This window comes from Suncus etruscus, chromosome 7 (assembly GCF_024139225.1).
Source record: "Suncus etruscus isolate mSunEtr1 chromosome 7, mSunEtr1.pri.cur, whole genome shotgun sequence".
NCBI lineage: Eukaryota > Metazoa > Chordata > Mammalia > Eulipotyphla > Soricidae > Suncus > Suncus etruscus.
The window spans coordinates 72,378,219-72,396,255 of record NC_064854.1 but is presented as its reverse complement, the minus strand read 5'-3'; the positions used below and the strand labels follow the sequence as shown (position 1 = coordinate 72,396,255).

General features: G+C 35.6%; 1 protein-coding gene across 1 annotated transcript in view; it reads left to right on the top strand.

Moving 5' to 3' along the window:
• Nucleotides 1-6,187: 6,187 nt before the first annotated feature.
• Nucleotides 6,188-18,037, top strand: part of ADGRB3 (adhesion G protein-coupled receptor B3) — an 898,471-nt gene continuing 886,621 nt past the window's right edge. Inside the window, exons 1-3 of the mRNA XM_049776768.1 lie at nucleotides 6,188-6,382; nucleotides 7,842-8,006; nucleotides 9,080-9,851. Of these exons, the coding sequence (XP_049632725.1) occupies nucleotides 9,095-9,851 (757 nt within the window). The 5' untranslated portion in view covers nucleotides 6,188-6,382; nucleotides 7,842-8,006; nucleotides 9,080-9,094. The remainder of the gene's footprint in view (nucleotides 6,383-7,841; nucleotides 8,007-9,079; nucleotides 9,852-18,037) is intronic.

Below are 18,037 nucleotides of genomic sequence, written 5' to 3'. Positions count from 1 at the left end.
TATAAAATAATTAAAAAATAGAATCTATAATTATAGAATGTTAAGATTTTAATATTTTATGTGACACAAGACTCATTTTAACCTTGCTAGTTGAAGATTATAGGAATATCTCTAGTTGGTATAAAACACAAAATACTGATTTGAGAGAAAATTTTCAATTTTACTTTAGCACTGTATACAATAGACAAGACACAAAGCACTAAATGTTTATTCTTATATTTACTTATTATTTATATTTATATTATATTTGTATTATTTATATTATATTATATTATTTATATTATTAATATATTTAAAAGTGTTGTGGTGTTAGATATGTCAAGAGATAATACACAGATATTAGTAAAATTATATATTTATTTTACTGAATAGTTTTCATATGGAGAACTTAAAATTCACCACTTTATTGTAAATTCCATTTTTTATGACCAGTATTCCATTATGTATCTGCATGTATCAATCTATTTATAATCAGTATTTCACTAAAAGTTTCTTCAGTAAATCTTAAAAGTTCTTTTTTTTTTTTTTTTTTTTTTGGTTTTTGGGGCCACACCCATTTGGTGCTCCTGGCTAAGCACTCAGAAATTGCCCCTGGTTTGGGGGAGCCATATGGGATGCCGGGGGATTGAACTGCTGTCCTTCCTTGGCTAGCACTTGCAAGGCAGACACCTTACCTCTAGCGCCACCTCACCGGCCCCAGTAAATCTTAAAAGTTCTTATTGAAGGAAAAGAATATTGACTGTGGTAACTGGAGCGATAATGAGATCGGGAACTTTTAATGCATGCAAGAGACGTGGGTTCAACTTTTAGCGTCACATATTTTTTCAAAGCTTTCAAGGAATACTTCCACTCTTTGAACTCAGAACCAGGACTAAGCCCTGGGCACTGCTGGATATTGCTACCCCCCAGAAAAAATATAACTGTATATAAATACCAATGTTAGAGATAGTGAATTATTTTACAGTAATTCAGATATTGAATTGTATGTGGTCATCTAAACTAAAAGAACGTTTATGACAATGCTAGCTCATTTAATAGGAATCGAAGATGATAGTATAAAAATAGTAACCTCATACAAAACTATGCTCAAAAGTCATTAGCAAGGAAATAATTTCATGATAAATTGATACTTAATAATAACATGTTTTGAGCTTTTAAGGTCAAATTTTCAGGAATTTTTTCTAACATACATATGTGATACATTATGCAATAATAACGAAATGAAGCTCTTGAACCCCAAATCAAGCCCTGAAAATTGATGTTTTAAAATGTTTTCTACCAATATATGTTTCATACCAAGGCTTTTTACATGTTGTTGTAGAGAGAAAGAATGATCATGATTACTTCCTTGCTCATTTATCTGTGATGTATAGAATGACAAACAAGGTAATGATACTATTAAATCATAAAAAAACTCTTGAGGTTGTATTGTATAACTCAGAATACTAAGCAATGTGGTGGGAAAGAGATAGTGGGAAGTGGGCTACAGGTGACTTAAGGATAATGGTAGAGGGTCTTGGGCATTTTGGTGGTGGTGAAGGTGGAGTAAATGTATACATCAATATCATACTTGTTTATGCTACTTAACTATATTATTAAATTATAAAAAATATTTATATATAACATTCTTTCAACTAATCGTTACTAAAAGGATAACAAAATAGGGAGAGAGGAATTGTCTCTTTGGAATGAAATAACTTTAGAAGTGATTGGAATCGGTAATGGTTATTACTGCCTAGTTCAGAGTATCCTTTATATTACATTTAATCTTCTCTAACTCTTTCTCTGCCATGTATTTTCTATTTTAATATTTAAATTAAAATGGTCATTATTTTTGCTAGATATAAAAGAGAATCAACTTATTTATTGGCAAGAACCACTATTTTACAAAGGAAAAAGAGTAGAGTCTTTGGTAGTTAAAAGTAAATATTGGGCCTGGAGTGGTAGCACAAGCAGTAGGGTGTTTGCCTTGCACGTGCTAACCTAGGATGGACTGCAGTTCGATCCCTCAGTCCCATATGATCCCTCAAGCCAGGAGCATTTTATAAGTGCATATCTGGGAGTAACCCCAAAGCATTACCGGGTGTGCCCAAAAACAAAAAAAATTATATATATAGCATATATATTAATATAAGATAATCTAGTACTTATAAGGATTTAATCTTGCAATAGTATATAACTCTGTTAACACAGAATACATAAAGTATGTGCTAATTATAATGCAGAAGACATAATTATATGACAGAAATACTCTAAATTACGTAAGGTTCTTATCTATGAAAATGTCATAATAAATCATGCCATTAATTATGAAAAGAGTGGTTTCCCAAAGCCTATTTTATTGTACACTTGAAGATTTATATGTGAAATATTCAAGATCATTGGGTAAGGAAAAATATATACAAACCTCTTTGTTTTCCTAAGAACTTTATTAAATAAGTTATAAAATTTAAAATGCGGTAATATATGAATAGCAAAATGACTACAGAAAAAAATATATAAGAAGAAAAAATACTTTCTAAGACTGAATAAACATGTTCTACAAACATATTTTAAGTATCTGTTTCTGAGCATTATATATGAAGGCTAAATATGACCTGTAGGTTGTTGTTATTCTCAAATGTAGAGAAACTAAATTTAGTAAGGAAACAAAATGAATCAAATAGAGAGGCAAATAACATTTAGAAATCACAATTATCTAAAGTACTCTTAATGAAATGTATAAGTAATGTGAAAAATAAATTTAAAAGACTTTAACATCACATGCCACGGCCAATTTAAAATGTAATACAAATCTATACTTTGATGGGTTCACACTTATTTCTCAATAATTATTTTGAAAGTTGGCCAAGAAAATTAAATAAAAATACATCTATACAATTATTTGGCATCTTTGGGGTAAGAGAAATATATAATAGAGTAAATCCACTCTCTTAAACAAATAAATAAGTAATAATAAAACATATGTATGCCTTTTATGTTTCTGTATATGTGAATGCATATATGTCTACGTTATCAGTACCGTATACAGATATACATGCCTAATGCATGTAATATACATAAAATTGATGTGCATATGTTCATCAGTGCACAGACCTTTGAAAGAGGTGATGCAATCTGTATAATTTGAATGGCTATTTAAAAATACTGAGGAAAGAAAGCACACAGAAAATCCACAGTGTAAATCATCCTCCTTTTGTCATTTGGTCAATATCTCAGCAGTGCTGCTCACAGGAACATACTACAGATGTTAAACAAGGTGCTTCTTCATGGTTTTGCGTTTGGATGATGATCTTGTCAGGATCCAGATTTTCTACATATGGTTTCTTTTTGTAACTCTTGATTATGACCCCCTGAGGAAGTCAAACCAGCCCAGGGTTACTGGAGATTGTGTCTTGCTTAGCATATTTATTACCCACAAATCATCTGCTATAAATATACTTAGCAGGATCATCAACAGGCTGGCTCAGTAGCTTGCAATTTATGAAGGTTATGGGAAACAGTGTGAAGGGTGAAGCGCTTTATTAAGGGTTGTTTTCTCCCTGACCCAGTCCTGTGTTCTCTTGAATATAAATGATCCCAGGATGGAACGCTTCATTCCTTTTCAGAGTGAGGCTTTATAAATTGTCCCTTTTGGCTGTTTTTCTCATGTCACCGTGTCATGACTTTAAGAATTTCTAAGAAACAGGAGTCACTATGTTCAGAGACAGAAAGAAATCATAAGCTACAAAATAGATGTTTATATAAACCTCTCATGGCTCCCCTCATTTTAATGTACAAATGATGCAAAATACTCTTCCTTTCTCTATGATAATGCACACTATAGATTTTTTAAGGGAGAACAAACTAACAGAACTGAGCTAATACCCTATTTACCTATCAATGTCAGAAACAGAAAATGTGTTTTCCTGCTGTTATTAAAATAAAGTGTGTTTGCTTAATTTAGATGTTAAATTTTGATCATATAATATTAGTTTCCTTTAATATTCTCTTAAATAGATAAACAAATATTTCAATGAAACAAAAATCACATAAAGGCAAAATGCCACCAAGGCTGCTCTTTCAGTCGCTGAATTTTCCGGAAATATCGTTAAAGCCTGCTGGATGGAGAATGATGAAGTATTTCACTTACAGGTGTTATTCTGAAAATTTGTCCTAGAAGTGTAGTTCTTAAAAAGGTTCATCCTATTAACATGTATTAAGAAGTAAAGGTCCAATTTTAATATCTCAAGCAACTCCATTGAATAAATGATCATTGCTCCTTCCTGTTTGTATTATAATCCTCTGAATAAGACATTCTGGGATATTGAATTACCCCAGGAGAGAGTAACAAGAGAAAGTGGGGGGAGGTGTAATGAGTAGGGAGAGAAAATCATGGAAAATTATTGTTTTATTCCACTCCACCTGCCGCTCAAGCAAGCGACTCACCCATGGGAAGGTGGGGACACTTTGTAAGAATCACCCAGGATGGTCTCCTCCCACCCCATCACTGCACTATTTTAGCTTCTACAAACCAAACGCTTCTACAAGTAGAAGGGAATGACCTTCTGCAGCACATATCTGAAACTATGGCATCAATTACTTGTCCGATACCTGCCCAAACAAACAAACAAACAAACAAATAATTAAAGATAGGGCACAGTGAAAACGCACCCAAATTGTCCTATTGCTAAACGCAGTTTCTGGGAGAATCTCCTCCCCGCCTTTGCCCTCATTTCTTTCCACACCCGTCCCCAAACCTGTTACTAGGGAAACTTGAAAAGAATCCTATACATGAAGGAAACAAAAACCAAAGTTTGGACCCCACCATCACAATTCCCTTGCCATGCAGAACGCAATGCAAGATGACCAACCTCGGTCGCGGCACTGCGCTCCGGACAAAGCCTGTACCATTAGCCAGAACAAATCAGATTTTAATTGCAGCCTCGCTCGCAGAGAAAAAAAAAAAAAAAAAAAAAAACTAGTATTGTTGGAACCCGAGACACGGAAGCGTTCCTGCAGCTGAACTGTGGCCCACTCCGCAGGAGATGCGATCAATTCTCCCGAAATCTCGGTGCCCCAAAGACAGATCCGCAAGGAAAGAGAACGACCGCGAAGTCCAGTATCGACTTCTCAGCCCTCAGTCGCCTCCCCCCAAATCTTCGCCTCCGGAGGAGTCGCTCCTCCAGTGGGCGGCCTCCTGCGCCAGCGGTGGGAACTGAGGATGCCCAGACCTCCCAGACTCACAACACCCCGCTTTTGGGACGTGATCGGCCTGGAGTAGCCGTGACGTGACCGCGACCGGGGCTGCCACTTCGCAGGCCGCCTCCCGTCTCCCTCCCTCCCTCCCTCCCTCCCTCCCTCCCTCCCTCCGGGCCTCCTTCTGCCCACTCCCTCCGGGGCGCGCCGTGCGCATCCAGCGTGCAGGCCGGCCGCGAGCTTCTCCGCGCTGCGTGAGTCCCCCCACGACACCCCCTAGGGCGGTGGGGGTCAGGGCTCGCGCCCACGAGCACGCGGAACGCCCGTGCCCGGCTGTGCGGGTGCGCGGGGCCCCGGGGACGCGCGTCCTCCTCCTCCTCCTCCTCCTCCTCCTCCTCCTCCTCCTCCTCCTCCTCCTCCTCCTCCTCCTCCTCCTCCTCCTCCTCCTCCTCCTCCTCCTTCGGCGCGCACACCGGAGACCGAGCTTGACTCCGGCTTCCTCGCTCGCTCGCTCGCGTGCCTCCCTCCTAGCTGGGCATTCAAACAGCGCCCGACCTCGTAGCCCGGGCTTCGTCTCCCCGCCCCCTTCTCCCAAGGGGCCGTCTGTCCGTCCGTCCGTCCGTCCGTCCGTTCCAGCCGGGGAGGGGGAGGCGAGGAGGAAGGAGGGAGCACGGCGGAAAACTGAGAAGCCTCTGCTCGAGCCTTCGCGGCCCCCCGGCCGGCCGCCGCTCTCCCGTCCTCAACCCACCACCGTCCCAACAGATCTGCCGGCCTCTTGGACCCGGCGCTCTCGGGGCTGTGGGCTGATCGGCTGGCAGATTGCGGGTAGATTTGGTCAACCCAGCGAACGTCTTTGCTCTGAAGCCACTCGCGTTTTTTGGCTTTCCCGAGAGTCTCTTTTCGGGGGGATTTCTCTCCTCCTGCCTCTCTCGGCTAAAGACTGGAGATTCGCTTGGCTACGGAGACAGGTTCCGGATCTTGGGGGCTGCTTCCCCCTCTCCGACCCCCTCCATATCATCATCTTTTGCTTCTCGTCTATGTGCATTACAAAAATTAATAATAAATCGTAATTTTTGAAACCGAGCCGGGTAAAATGGGCAACGGTGATTGGGAGCGAAGGGGAGTCTCTCCGTCACTGTTGCTGGGACGCGTGCCTGTGCTGGTGTCTTAGAGCAAGGAGCCTCCGGAGCGTTCAGAGTGGAAGGTAAGGAAGAGGTGGGGGGTGTCCAGGGGTCACCTTCTCGCTCCCAGGGGGAGCCTCCTAGGAGCTTTAGGGCAAGATGTTTATTGAGGGAGGACGATGGAGAGGCTGTTGTGGCCCAAGGAGGGGCTGCAAGCCAGCTGAGGAGGCTGTCTGTCTGCATGCACTTAAACGCCGCAGTTGAAAAGTTAGAGAAGTCTGGGGTTTGCAAAGGTGTGCAGCATGAAGAGATAGATAGGCAGAGAGATCTAAATAAATAAATAAATAAATAAATAAATAAATCTGACAGCTCTATGTGATTGGGGTAATTATATGGGGGGTCGGTTAAGAAGAAGTTAAGATAAGGGAGTCAGTGGGTCTTCTGTTGGAGGAAAAAATCAGTGGAGTGATGGCGCCGTCTATGTTCCACTAAAGTGTCACCCAGAAAAATCAGTTTTGAGAATAGCTAAACTGGTTTGCTTATCAGCAGGAACCAGACAAATATATAAATAAAATAAAATATCCTTGAGATCTCAGTAGCCAACTCTGAAGAACCCCGGTTTCATTTTCTCTTAAAGAGGGAAATGCATTTGTTCTCACTGGCCCTGCAGAGGGGCACCAAAAAGGGGTGGGAGGGGGAGGGAGAAATGGAAGCGGGCAGAAGAGTCCCGTGGTTTTATCTTGATTATTTCCAACTAAACAAGACTCATACTACAAAAGCTTAATGAATAGAATAAGGAGCATGATGCCTGGGTGAGGGTGAGGGTGGGGTAGGCTGTGGCGAGCAGGCATGAAAGTGAGATCTGAGCTATTTTCCACTCTGATTCTTGATGGACACAGCAATGCAGACAGACTCCATCAAATAAAAAGGAGCAAAAGTAGCGTATTTCATCAGGAAAAGACATACGATCTCTTTAGGAATTTTCGATTATAAAACGAAGACCTTTGTCATGGACGGAATTCCTAATTTAGACACTTATTGTCACATTGCCTCTTAACGCCTACACTCTATCCCGAGGAACACTGCGCAGACCTGCATTTTGCCTGCAAAGTGCCACAGCAAGGGGGAGGGTTAATTAGAGAATTCCCCACAACTTTCCCTATTTTTAAAATCTTTTAATGCTCATTGGTTTTAATTTCTCCAGCAGAAAAGGCATTATTCAGTTAGATGCTTGAAAACAGAGAGCACTGTTTTCATCCAACTAGCAGTTTGTGTGCCATTTTAACTGATTAGAGATTAGAGTTGGGTGGTTTTGTTTGTTTGTTTGTTTTGCCTGTATTATAACACAGAATTTGAAATGTGATCTGAAAAAATGCAGATTTGTCTTCAGCGACTTTGGTCACTGGATTTTATGTGCATGTGTTGATGTATGTTATGCAATGGGTGGAAGAGGGTTTTATTCTTTGGCTCAATGATAGGACCCAGGCAAAAACATGAAAACTGTTAACTTTCTATATGTCTGTATGTCTGTCTCTGTTACAGAATAGTGGAAGAGACTGCAACCAAAAGACTTTTAAAATTAACTTGGCACACTTATCAGCTCAAAGGCTAAACAAAAAAAGCAATATCATATATTCTAAGAAATAACTTCTTAAAGGTTAAACCTGAAAAAAAATTCAAGTTATTTTTGGATAACAACTTACAGAGGTAAATATAACCCAGAATTAATTTACTGCACAAAGCCAGAATTTAATAAAAAAGAAAAAAGGGAAAAGCTTTGGAGTTATTGGAAAAGGATCAATTTAATAATTGAAATCTGCTAGTAAATGAAAATTGTTTAGTCTTTATTTTCCTTCTAGGTGTAAATTTTAAATTAGAGTATCAAAATCTAGACCAATCTATAACCATTTCAAAAATCAAGTTGAAAAATGGAAGGCTACTCAGTTATTATGATTATGAGATTCTTTTTTTACTGATACCATCTTTGGATACAGATACAAATCCAGTGATCCAGTTTATGTATCCCAAAGGGCATGTCACATTGAAAAGACAGACTTACATCCTAGTTCCCCGTTGTAATGTTGAACAATAAGTCTTTGTATATGCCTATCTTTGCCCTTTCTCAGGTGATCATTTAAAAAAATTTAATTGCACAAGAATTTCCATCAGTTCATGGGGTGGCCCCCATGAAGACAAGTAGAGGCATCTGGGATATGATGTTTTATCTACAACATATTATCATTTATGCTTTTAAAATTGTGTCCATAATTTACCTAATTACTTTTTACATTTAAAAGAAGAGAAATAATATGATGACAGCTGTTCCAGATGATCAGAATTGATTCTGTGTGATAATGTTTACTGCAGGCAAAGAGCTTAAGGGGGGAAAAAGAGGTTGCATGGGTTGCTTTAAACCCATTTAAATTGCAAATATTAATATTTTAGCATGATATTAAGAAAACTTTTATTATTTTAGTAAATAATGATGCATATGAAAAAATACTGGTAGATGAGTTAGAATCTGATAATAATTTATTAGATATTATTTTTTACATCAATATAATAATATTGGCTTTTATGAATTACCACGTGAGGGCGCTATTCACACAGCAACAGATAATATTTCCTTTATAAAATAAAAAATCACCTGCCCTTCTTTTAAAATGTTTTTTTTTTTACCCTGAAATCTTGAAAACAGCTGGTTGTAATATTGGAAGGAGCATTTTGTTCAATTCGTGTAGATTCCTACTTGCATTTTGTTTTTATTACAATTTTTACAGGCCAAATGACATAGGATGAAGGCTGTTCGTAACCTGCTGATTTATATATTTTCCACCTATCTCCTGATTATGTTTGGATTTAATGCTGCCCAAGACTTCTGGTGTTCAACTTTGGTGAAGGGAGTCATTTATGGATCATATTCTGTAAGTGAAATGTTTCCCAAAAACTTTACAAACTGCACTTGGACGCTGGAAAATCCAGATCCAACCAAATATAGTATTTACCTGAAATTTTCCAAAAAGGACCTTAGCTGCTCTAATTTTTCCCTGCTGGCTTACCAGTTTGATCATTTTTCCCATGAAAAAATAAAGGATCTTTTAAGAAAGAACCATTCTATAATGCAACTCTGTGACTCCAAGAATGCTTTCGTTTTTCTACAATATGATAAAAATTTTATTCAGATTCGTCGGGTATTTCCAACTGATTTCCCAGGATTACAGAAAAAAGGGAAAGAAGATCAGACCTCTTTCTTTGAGTTTTTGGTATTGAACAAGGTGAGCCCAAGCCAATTTGGTTGCCATGTATTATGCACTTGGTTGGAGAGCTGCTTGAAATCAGAAAATGGGAGAACAGAATCATGTGGGATCATGTATACAAAATGCACCTGCCCTCAGCATTTGGGAGAGTGGGGGATCGACGACCAGTCGTTGGTTTTGTTAAATAACTTGGTATTACCCCTGAATGAGCAGACCGAAGGCTGTCTGACCCAGGAGCTGCAAACCACCCAGGTCTGCAATCTTACCCGGGAGGCCAAGCGACCGCCCAAAGAAGGTATGTGCCAGGCCCAGTAGGCTAGTTGGAGGAGGGAGGAGGGGCGTGTGGGAGCTGGACTGGAATGCTCTGCCTTAGCCCAGCTGCTCTTTTTCTCTGCCATCTTTGGAATCTTTTGATTTATATTCATTACCGATGCACGTCTCTTAAACTAGTTAGAGATATCATGATGTGAGGGATGGGGCATAAAGGATGAGATTAGGATTAACCCTCAGCAATGTGCTTCTGAAAAGCAAATGGAATATTAATTCCTCAGGGGAGAAGCAGCCCCAAAAGTGTAGCTAATTTTGCTGGAGGCAAGGATGGAGAGGGTGGATTTTTCTGGAGCTGAAACCTAGAAGCCACGCTAGAATAAGACACTCAGGAAATTGACCAGTTTCCAGTTCTCATCATTCCCACATCTCGTTCCTGTCTACATATTTTTATCTATCTATACCTTTTCACATTGGAAATATTTGATGCCCTGCAAATAAAAGGCAACTCAAACTCAATGAAAAGCCTGTTCTGGTCAGCTAAGGGACCCTTGCCCAGGGCACATCCCTCCCTCACAGCTTTGACTTATTGTTTTGAACAGTTTTGCACCATAAATGCCACGTGCTCCCTCATTCCTGGATTAAGGGATCTCCAGAGTAAGCACCAGCTCTGCATTTGTGCAGGCATTGAGGGGAGCAGTAGAGGTGGTGGTAGTATATGGAAACAGTTGTACATCCTGGTGGTTTTGCTCTTACCTTCATGGTCCACAGAAGGGACACAGAAAGAAACAAGGAACTGTCAAAAAACTAGCTGGACTGGTTCTGGGAGGGGAGAGGTTACAAGGGGGGCGCACTGGAGAGAAAGCAAGAAAATCAAATCTAGTAATACAAAACCGAATCAATGCAACAGAAATGCAGAAGAAAAAGAGAGAAAGCACAGGAGTGATTTATAGCTTTCCCACAGTCTCCAGTGGAAGAGCTACCAGAGGATTTGAGATTATGGATGATGTTTAGTAATTTAAGAAAACTAGCATATTTGGGGAAAAAATGACATTTCTGTTTGGAAGGTTAATGACTAGTCTTTTTTTTTTTTTTTTTTTTTTTTGAGGACACAGACGATACCTTTTCCTTCTTGCTCCCCAATTCTGTTACTAGAGTATACGTTGAGTATTTTATTCAGGAAATGTTTTCTGATTTCCCACAAAGATCCCTGTCTGTGGAAAGGCACAGCCAAGCTCCAGTCCCCTTTTCCGCCCCCTCGTCCAACAGAAGTTGTCTTTGTGACCAATGTAAAATTGACACGTTGTTACAGAATTTTCTTTTAGGGTAGCCAAGGCTTTGGAAGTGGAGAAGGAAAGAGAGTCTGCTTTAACTAACTCAATGCTATTTTTTTTCCTACTGAAAACAAGTTGGGGGATGGGAATTATGGAAAAGCAGTGGTACAAAGGGAAATGATGGTTCGAAAATGATTAAAACAATAAACGAATAGCAATATATGAGTGAAAAGCAAGATTTTTTACAGGTCAGTGTTTTCTTAAAGTCTGTGACTGAAGAAAACAAAGTGGTTTTAAATTACAGAAGTTCTTTTCTCCAGTAAATATCCCAGAGAAGCACTTCCAACTGCAGGGATGGTATTTAACACCACTTAATACTAATTAGTGTCCCTTAGAATAGGAAGCTACGGTACACAAAGAAAATGTGATTCCAGTCTGACAATTAAGACAATTTTCACACCAGAAATTAGTTTTTGTTCATTTGTTTAGTTGTTGTTTTAATGGAATTTTACGATGTATTTTCCCTGCTTAAGAATCTATCAGCAAATTGAATGCTGATCACATCAGCAAGTCACTGGCAAGTGAATCCAGTGATAGAACATTTTTTTTTACCCTTGGTGAATGGTAGCAAATGTCAAGAACAAAGTTGTTGCCTGTTCATTTGTACATTAGACATAACTTTCAAATATGTTTAATGTGATGGCCATTAAATTAGAGTTAAAATAATGGTATAGTATAGAAGAGCTAATATAGATATCTTTTGTTTTATGAATGATGAATGACAAGAATAGTGATTTCAGACAGTTGGTGTGTAAACCAGTTGGGAAGATATATATTTCTTGTGGCAAATTAGATCCACAGTGAAAAATGAATACCTCACAAATAAAGGTAAAGATAAATACCTCACAATAAAGTGCTGTCCTTACAATGCTAATAAAACAATGCTAGGACAAGTTTATGTGGTTGTGGAACAATATATGCTAAAATGTAATATTGCACAGTCTATTCTTTTTATTGTATACTAAATTTGTGCTATGTAATCATTTAGAAATAAAATAAGAAAGATAAGTTTGTCCTGATAACATCATTGTAGCTGATGCATTTGTAAATAATTAGTTAAAAACATAAGTCATAAGTCACACTTACCTCATTTGAAGAAAACCTTTTGGTATTTGTTGCAGTCTAAGAAAGGAATGTGAAAACTCAATTAGTAAGAATTATCCAAAATCTATTAAATATTCATTATCTTCTACAAATGATGCAGACAGTCTTATGGAAAATAATTTAATACTGCTTCATGTAAATTATATCATGAAATTCACAGGACAGAAAGTTAATTGTTCCACATAATTGTCTTCCTCATGTCTATAATTGTTCTAAAATTACTTAATTTTACATCACAATGCTATATATGCTCAAATTTTCAAATGAAATTTTAAAAATTCTACCGGTAATGTATGACTTTTATGATTTCTACTTACAATAGAAAACAAATGCTGTAAATTGCTAGAATACACTCAAGATACACATTGACTATTTACTGTGATAAGTAGAAATAGTATCATATTTACTTCCTCATAGTTCAAAAGTTTGATGGCAGAGAATTCAACCTCTCTAAATGGAGAGTCAAGGTGTTTTATGCGAAAATGACAGTGAGGGCAATAGTATAACAAATGTTGATGTGTTCATTGGAATTTCAAAAATCAAGTATTTGAGGAAATTATGCATTACCAGGAACAGGTTATTGGAACATACAGTTTCTCTAAAATGCCCTTTACTAATAAACTCATGTACTAAAGAATTCCATAGCCAGAAAACAGGAATAAGAAAATTGCCATGATTTTAGGAATAGTTCCAATTATAAAAATTCCCTTGAATACATTATAAAACTAAGTTATTGAGTTGATACTTCTTAAAGCATGTTTTTAGTTCATTCAAATTTCAACTTATTCATATTTTATTTATTAATTTGAATGGCATATGATTAGTTTTCATTCCCTGGATTTTATGTGAAATCAACAAAAAGAAGCTTTTAAAAAGTTAAATCTTATTTATGGCAATTATTTAAAAATATCTCCATGAAATGTAAATAAATTGTTTATAAAGCAAAACACAACATATACATTTACCTAATTTTTTGTGAAACTGGGGAGAAACTAACATTTCTTTATGAGATTTTTTTATTATATTTTATAGTTTTTTATTAAGTAAGCTAATTTTAGTCTATATCAGTCATATAAGAGATTAGATAAAATCTTAAGGCATACCACGTGATTAAAAATAAATTTAGGTAAATTGGGGCAGAAATTTCACATCAGGATATCTAAGTCATATAAAAAGCCTTAAAGGATTCTTTGTTTTCTCCTTACATCAATGGTGCTACTTATGTGAAGGAAATTGGATCTCTGTATAGATTCCAGGAAATCTCAACACACACACTCATTTGTCTTTCCAATCTGCCTCTGCTAATCTTTGATATTCTACTATTACCCAAGGAAAAAATTAATTTACAGAGCTAAATCTATTCTCTGTTGTTATGTTTTCTTCTTACTGTAGGTAGCTATTTCTCATCTAGGACAACATGAATCTTTATCAGTTTGTTTTCAAATTTCTTCTGTCTTTGCTATATTTGTACTCTTACTTTCCTAGCCACTATCACTTCCCCTTTCTTCTCCTTTGATCCTATTCTTTGTAAATGACTGCCCTCTCCCCACTCTCTTATAGAACATATTGTTTCTACTGTAAATCTCCCTAACTTTTTTTCTGCCTTTTGATTGTATCTCACATCCCATTGTATGTATGTACTTCTGTATCACCATCTATCATATTGCATTGTTTTTTCCAATTATTCTTCTGTTACCACAGGATTTGTTTTCTGCAAGTATAAAGACTGAGTCTTTAAATAGTATAGTATATTCCAAATATAACTCTCATATTTGTTTAAATTATATATGCATAAATAAACAAAAGCAGTGGGATGGGTAGTACTAAATTAGTTACATTCAAAAGAATAATAGCACATTTTTATGAAATATGCCACTTTTAGCCTATTCCATTTCCAAATTTTATAATTCCATTATTTCATTGCTAAAACCTACCCTGATATAATTATTTTGTAAACTTTTAAAACAACAAAGTGTTATTAGTCTAATTTCATGTATATTTATTTTGGGTGATAATACACATGACTTATAATAACTATATGGGAAAAGGGGATAAGAAAATCTGTCAATTTGTGACCCAGTTGTCTTGGATTCTTTTCCATTTCTTCTTGCTCTTGTATTATCTCTGCAGTATGGCATTCCTAAAATCCTCTCTTCTGCAGATTAAAAGCAAGCTAATATAATTTCTTTCTAAAAGAGAGAAAAAGACTATTTGCTTTTCAATTTCAGTGATTTTATTCATTAATGATTAATATTATTCTAAGTAATAGAATATTCTTAAAATATATGACTTAATTAGTTGTTTTAGAATTCTGTTAAAATTCAGGAAGTAGTTCACAACTATAATGCTAAATAAGACAAAATTCCATTGAATGTCAAGTTTTGGTAGAAAACTTAATTATGAAGAACCTAAAACTTGTATTTTTTATATGTCGTGCATGTACACAATTTCCAAGATGTCTCTTTAAATGGTTATTTGTGACAAGAGTAGATAAAGATACTACAGGTTTATTTAATTCTACAATTCAGATGGAAATTATATGTCAAGAAGCTTTATATATTCTTTTATTTACTTCATTTTCTTATTGAAGCACTTTGTTAAACTATTTATTGAGATTGACACTTTCATAAAATATTCTTTAGAATTAATTTGGTATATATAATAAATCAATCATTTGATACTTGGATCAGAAATCAATTTCTAGGGGCCAGAGCAGTGGCATAATCTGTAAGACTTCTGCCTTGCCTGAGCTAGCTTAGGATGGACAGTGATTTGATCCCCGGGTATCCCATATGGTCCCCCAAGCCAGGAGAGATTTCTGAGTGCATAGCCAGGAGTAACCCCTGAGCGTCACTGGGAGTGGCCCAAAAAACAAAAACAAAAAAGAAAAAAGAATTGAAATCAATGCCTATTCAGTAATGAATGTAAGCTTTTCTTGCCTTTTCAAAGCATGATTCAGCATGTTTTGAGAGAGAGAGCTGAGTTTGAATTTACTTTTCCACATCATAACTCATTATAACTGTGTTATTCTTTATTACTAATTTCCTCTTCTAATATTAGGTTATGTACTTATTTCTCATGATAAGGAAATGACATGTATTAAACAATAATAAAATAGTTGCTTAGAATAGTTTATTCTCCATCAGCCCTGTGGAAATATTTTCTTGATTTAGTTAACTAATAGAAAATAAAAAAAAAAAAAGATTTGGTTTCAACAAACTGTGGTATTTCACTGAAATTAAAGGTATGTTTTATGGTAATAAATACTGGAACTCCTAAAATGAGTAAGTAACATAGCAGCAAGTTGACAAATATTTGAGGTTGGCTGATCAGTATGTAGAGTGTTGGATTAAATGATGTTGCACATGTGAAATTAATTATACCTTTAGCTAATTTATATTGGCTTCAGTTCAATATTCAAAACCTCTTACTATCTCTGACTAAGGTGATAAAGAATAAATAATAAGCAATTAATTAAATTTAGAAATTTAAGACATTTAACAAAGCATTATTATATCTCTTGGATATATGCCTATTTTATATTAAAGGAAAGGTAATCTCCATATTTATTGAGGCATTGCAAAAAAAACAAAAAAACAAAAACGAGAATAAACTAGTGGTGTGTGAATCATCCCCTGACCAGGAACTGTCCTTTAGACATCATTACATCTATAGCCAGCAAGCCAAGCAAATAAAAGTTTCCAAGTATTTCACTTTTTGCAACATATTTTATTTAGAATTAACTTTATGTTTTGAGAATTTTTAAAATATTTAAAAAATAGTTTAAGATATTTAAAATAACTTAAAATAATTCCTATTTAATCATTTTCGGAGAAGATAGACTTAAAATTAATTTAGTTTTTGCTGAATGTGATCAATTACAACAGATTGATAAATCCTAATTACCCCCAAAGTTGTTTATATTTAGATATTAACAAAAAATTTCTACTCATTTGAAGACAATATTTTCTCAATTCACACGCACAAAGTTCTATATATAAAATTTCAAGTCTGTTATGCTAACTTCAGAAAGTGAAAAATTCTATAAATTCAATAGTCTTTCAAGTGTTTTTAAGAGGAATCTTATACTCTTGCAGATAAAGAGCTGGGTAAAAATCTGTTAATGATTAATAAGTAATGTAATGTGGTATATTTTTAGTTTTTCAAAGTACTAAAAGTAAAACTTATAGTCACTACATGAGAATGTGTCAGTGTTTATCTTAAAATTTAGTGGTCTTTTTTGAAATCTGTTATGTTGCCAGATTCTGAAATCTGATGTTAACAGAGTCATGCTTAGAACATGTTCTAAAATATGCTTGTAAATAATTACTGTTGGTTTCTAACATGTTTAATGAATACTTTAACCTTTTAACCTAATCTTAGATATCATGCTCAAAAATATTTCTAATTAGAAGTAGTATTTTTATGGGGGATAGAGATTTCTTTTGGAAAATAGAACTACTATATGCATAGAAAATACATCAGAAAAATTACTTAGATTGTAATATTTAGAATGTGACTTCAATATGCTCAGACTTAATAAAAACTGTAAAAATAATCATGGAGTTAATTATAGAGTTCTATCTTGAAAACTGCTTTATAGCTTATTTTGGAGTGATAGAAAGGCAATAGAAAAATGTTCTCTCATAGCTCTTTTATATCAGGTATACAATATTCATTTAATGACTTTTATAGTTATTCGCAGAAAATAATTTAAAAAAACTGGTAATTGTATTTCTATACTGGCATATTAAGAAGTAGCATTTTTTATTAATAACATTTATTTTTTTTTGGTTTTTGGGCCACTCCTGGTGACGCTCAGGGGGTACTCCTGGCTATGCGCTCAGAAATTGCTTCTGTCTTGGGGAACCATATGGGATGCTGGGGGATCAAAGCACAGTCCGTCCTAGGCTAGCATGCGCAAGGCAGAGGCCTTACCGCTTGCGCCACCATTTTGGCCCCTATTAAAAACATTTTAAAGATAAAAATAAACTAAATCACTCTTAGAAAATAGTCTTAATAAACATTTAATAAGTTAAAATTATAGATACTAATTATATTAATAGAATCATATTTAATTTTATAACAATATGATGAAACAAAATAAAAAGTGTGGAATGCATGATTGGTATACACACAACCAAAACGTATTTAATTTCTGTACCATACAGTAACTCTGAGTTGAGTTTCAGGGACATTCAAACACTCCAGATAAGCAAACAAAATCATAACATAAACCTCCAAAATTAAATATTCTTTAAGCCACTCAATGAAGTGCCCCTGATTGAATTCAAAGCCTCACACATGCACCATTTATTGTTCCAGATTCCCAATCCAGTATTTAATCCCCTTTGAAGGTTGATATATAGAAAATTCAGATAGAAGTAAATATAATATCTACATATACATAATTGTATAATAATACTAATTTAGTCCATTGAGTTAATGAAAATTAAATTTGATATGCCTTTTTCAGCTGGATATGTTTTAGTTAAGCTTAATTATTTATTTGTAATAAATAACTCCATTGATCTTTTAGAGTAGCCAAGTGTTTTATTTAATGATCCTTTTGATTTGTTTATTTCTTGGCTTATTTTTATATTATATAATTAATATGCATTCTTACTAGTTGCGCTTAAATTTTTTTTCAGAGCAGGGCTGATCTTAGAAAATTCAATTAGTCTGAACTCTTGAAAAAAGTTCTGCGAGTTGAAAATTAAAACCAAATAGTCTCAATGTTTCTATATGAAACTAAAAATCCTGACAGATTAGGATT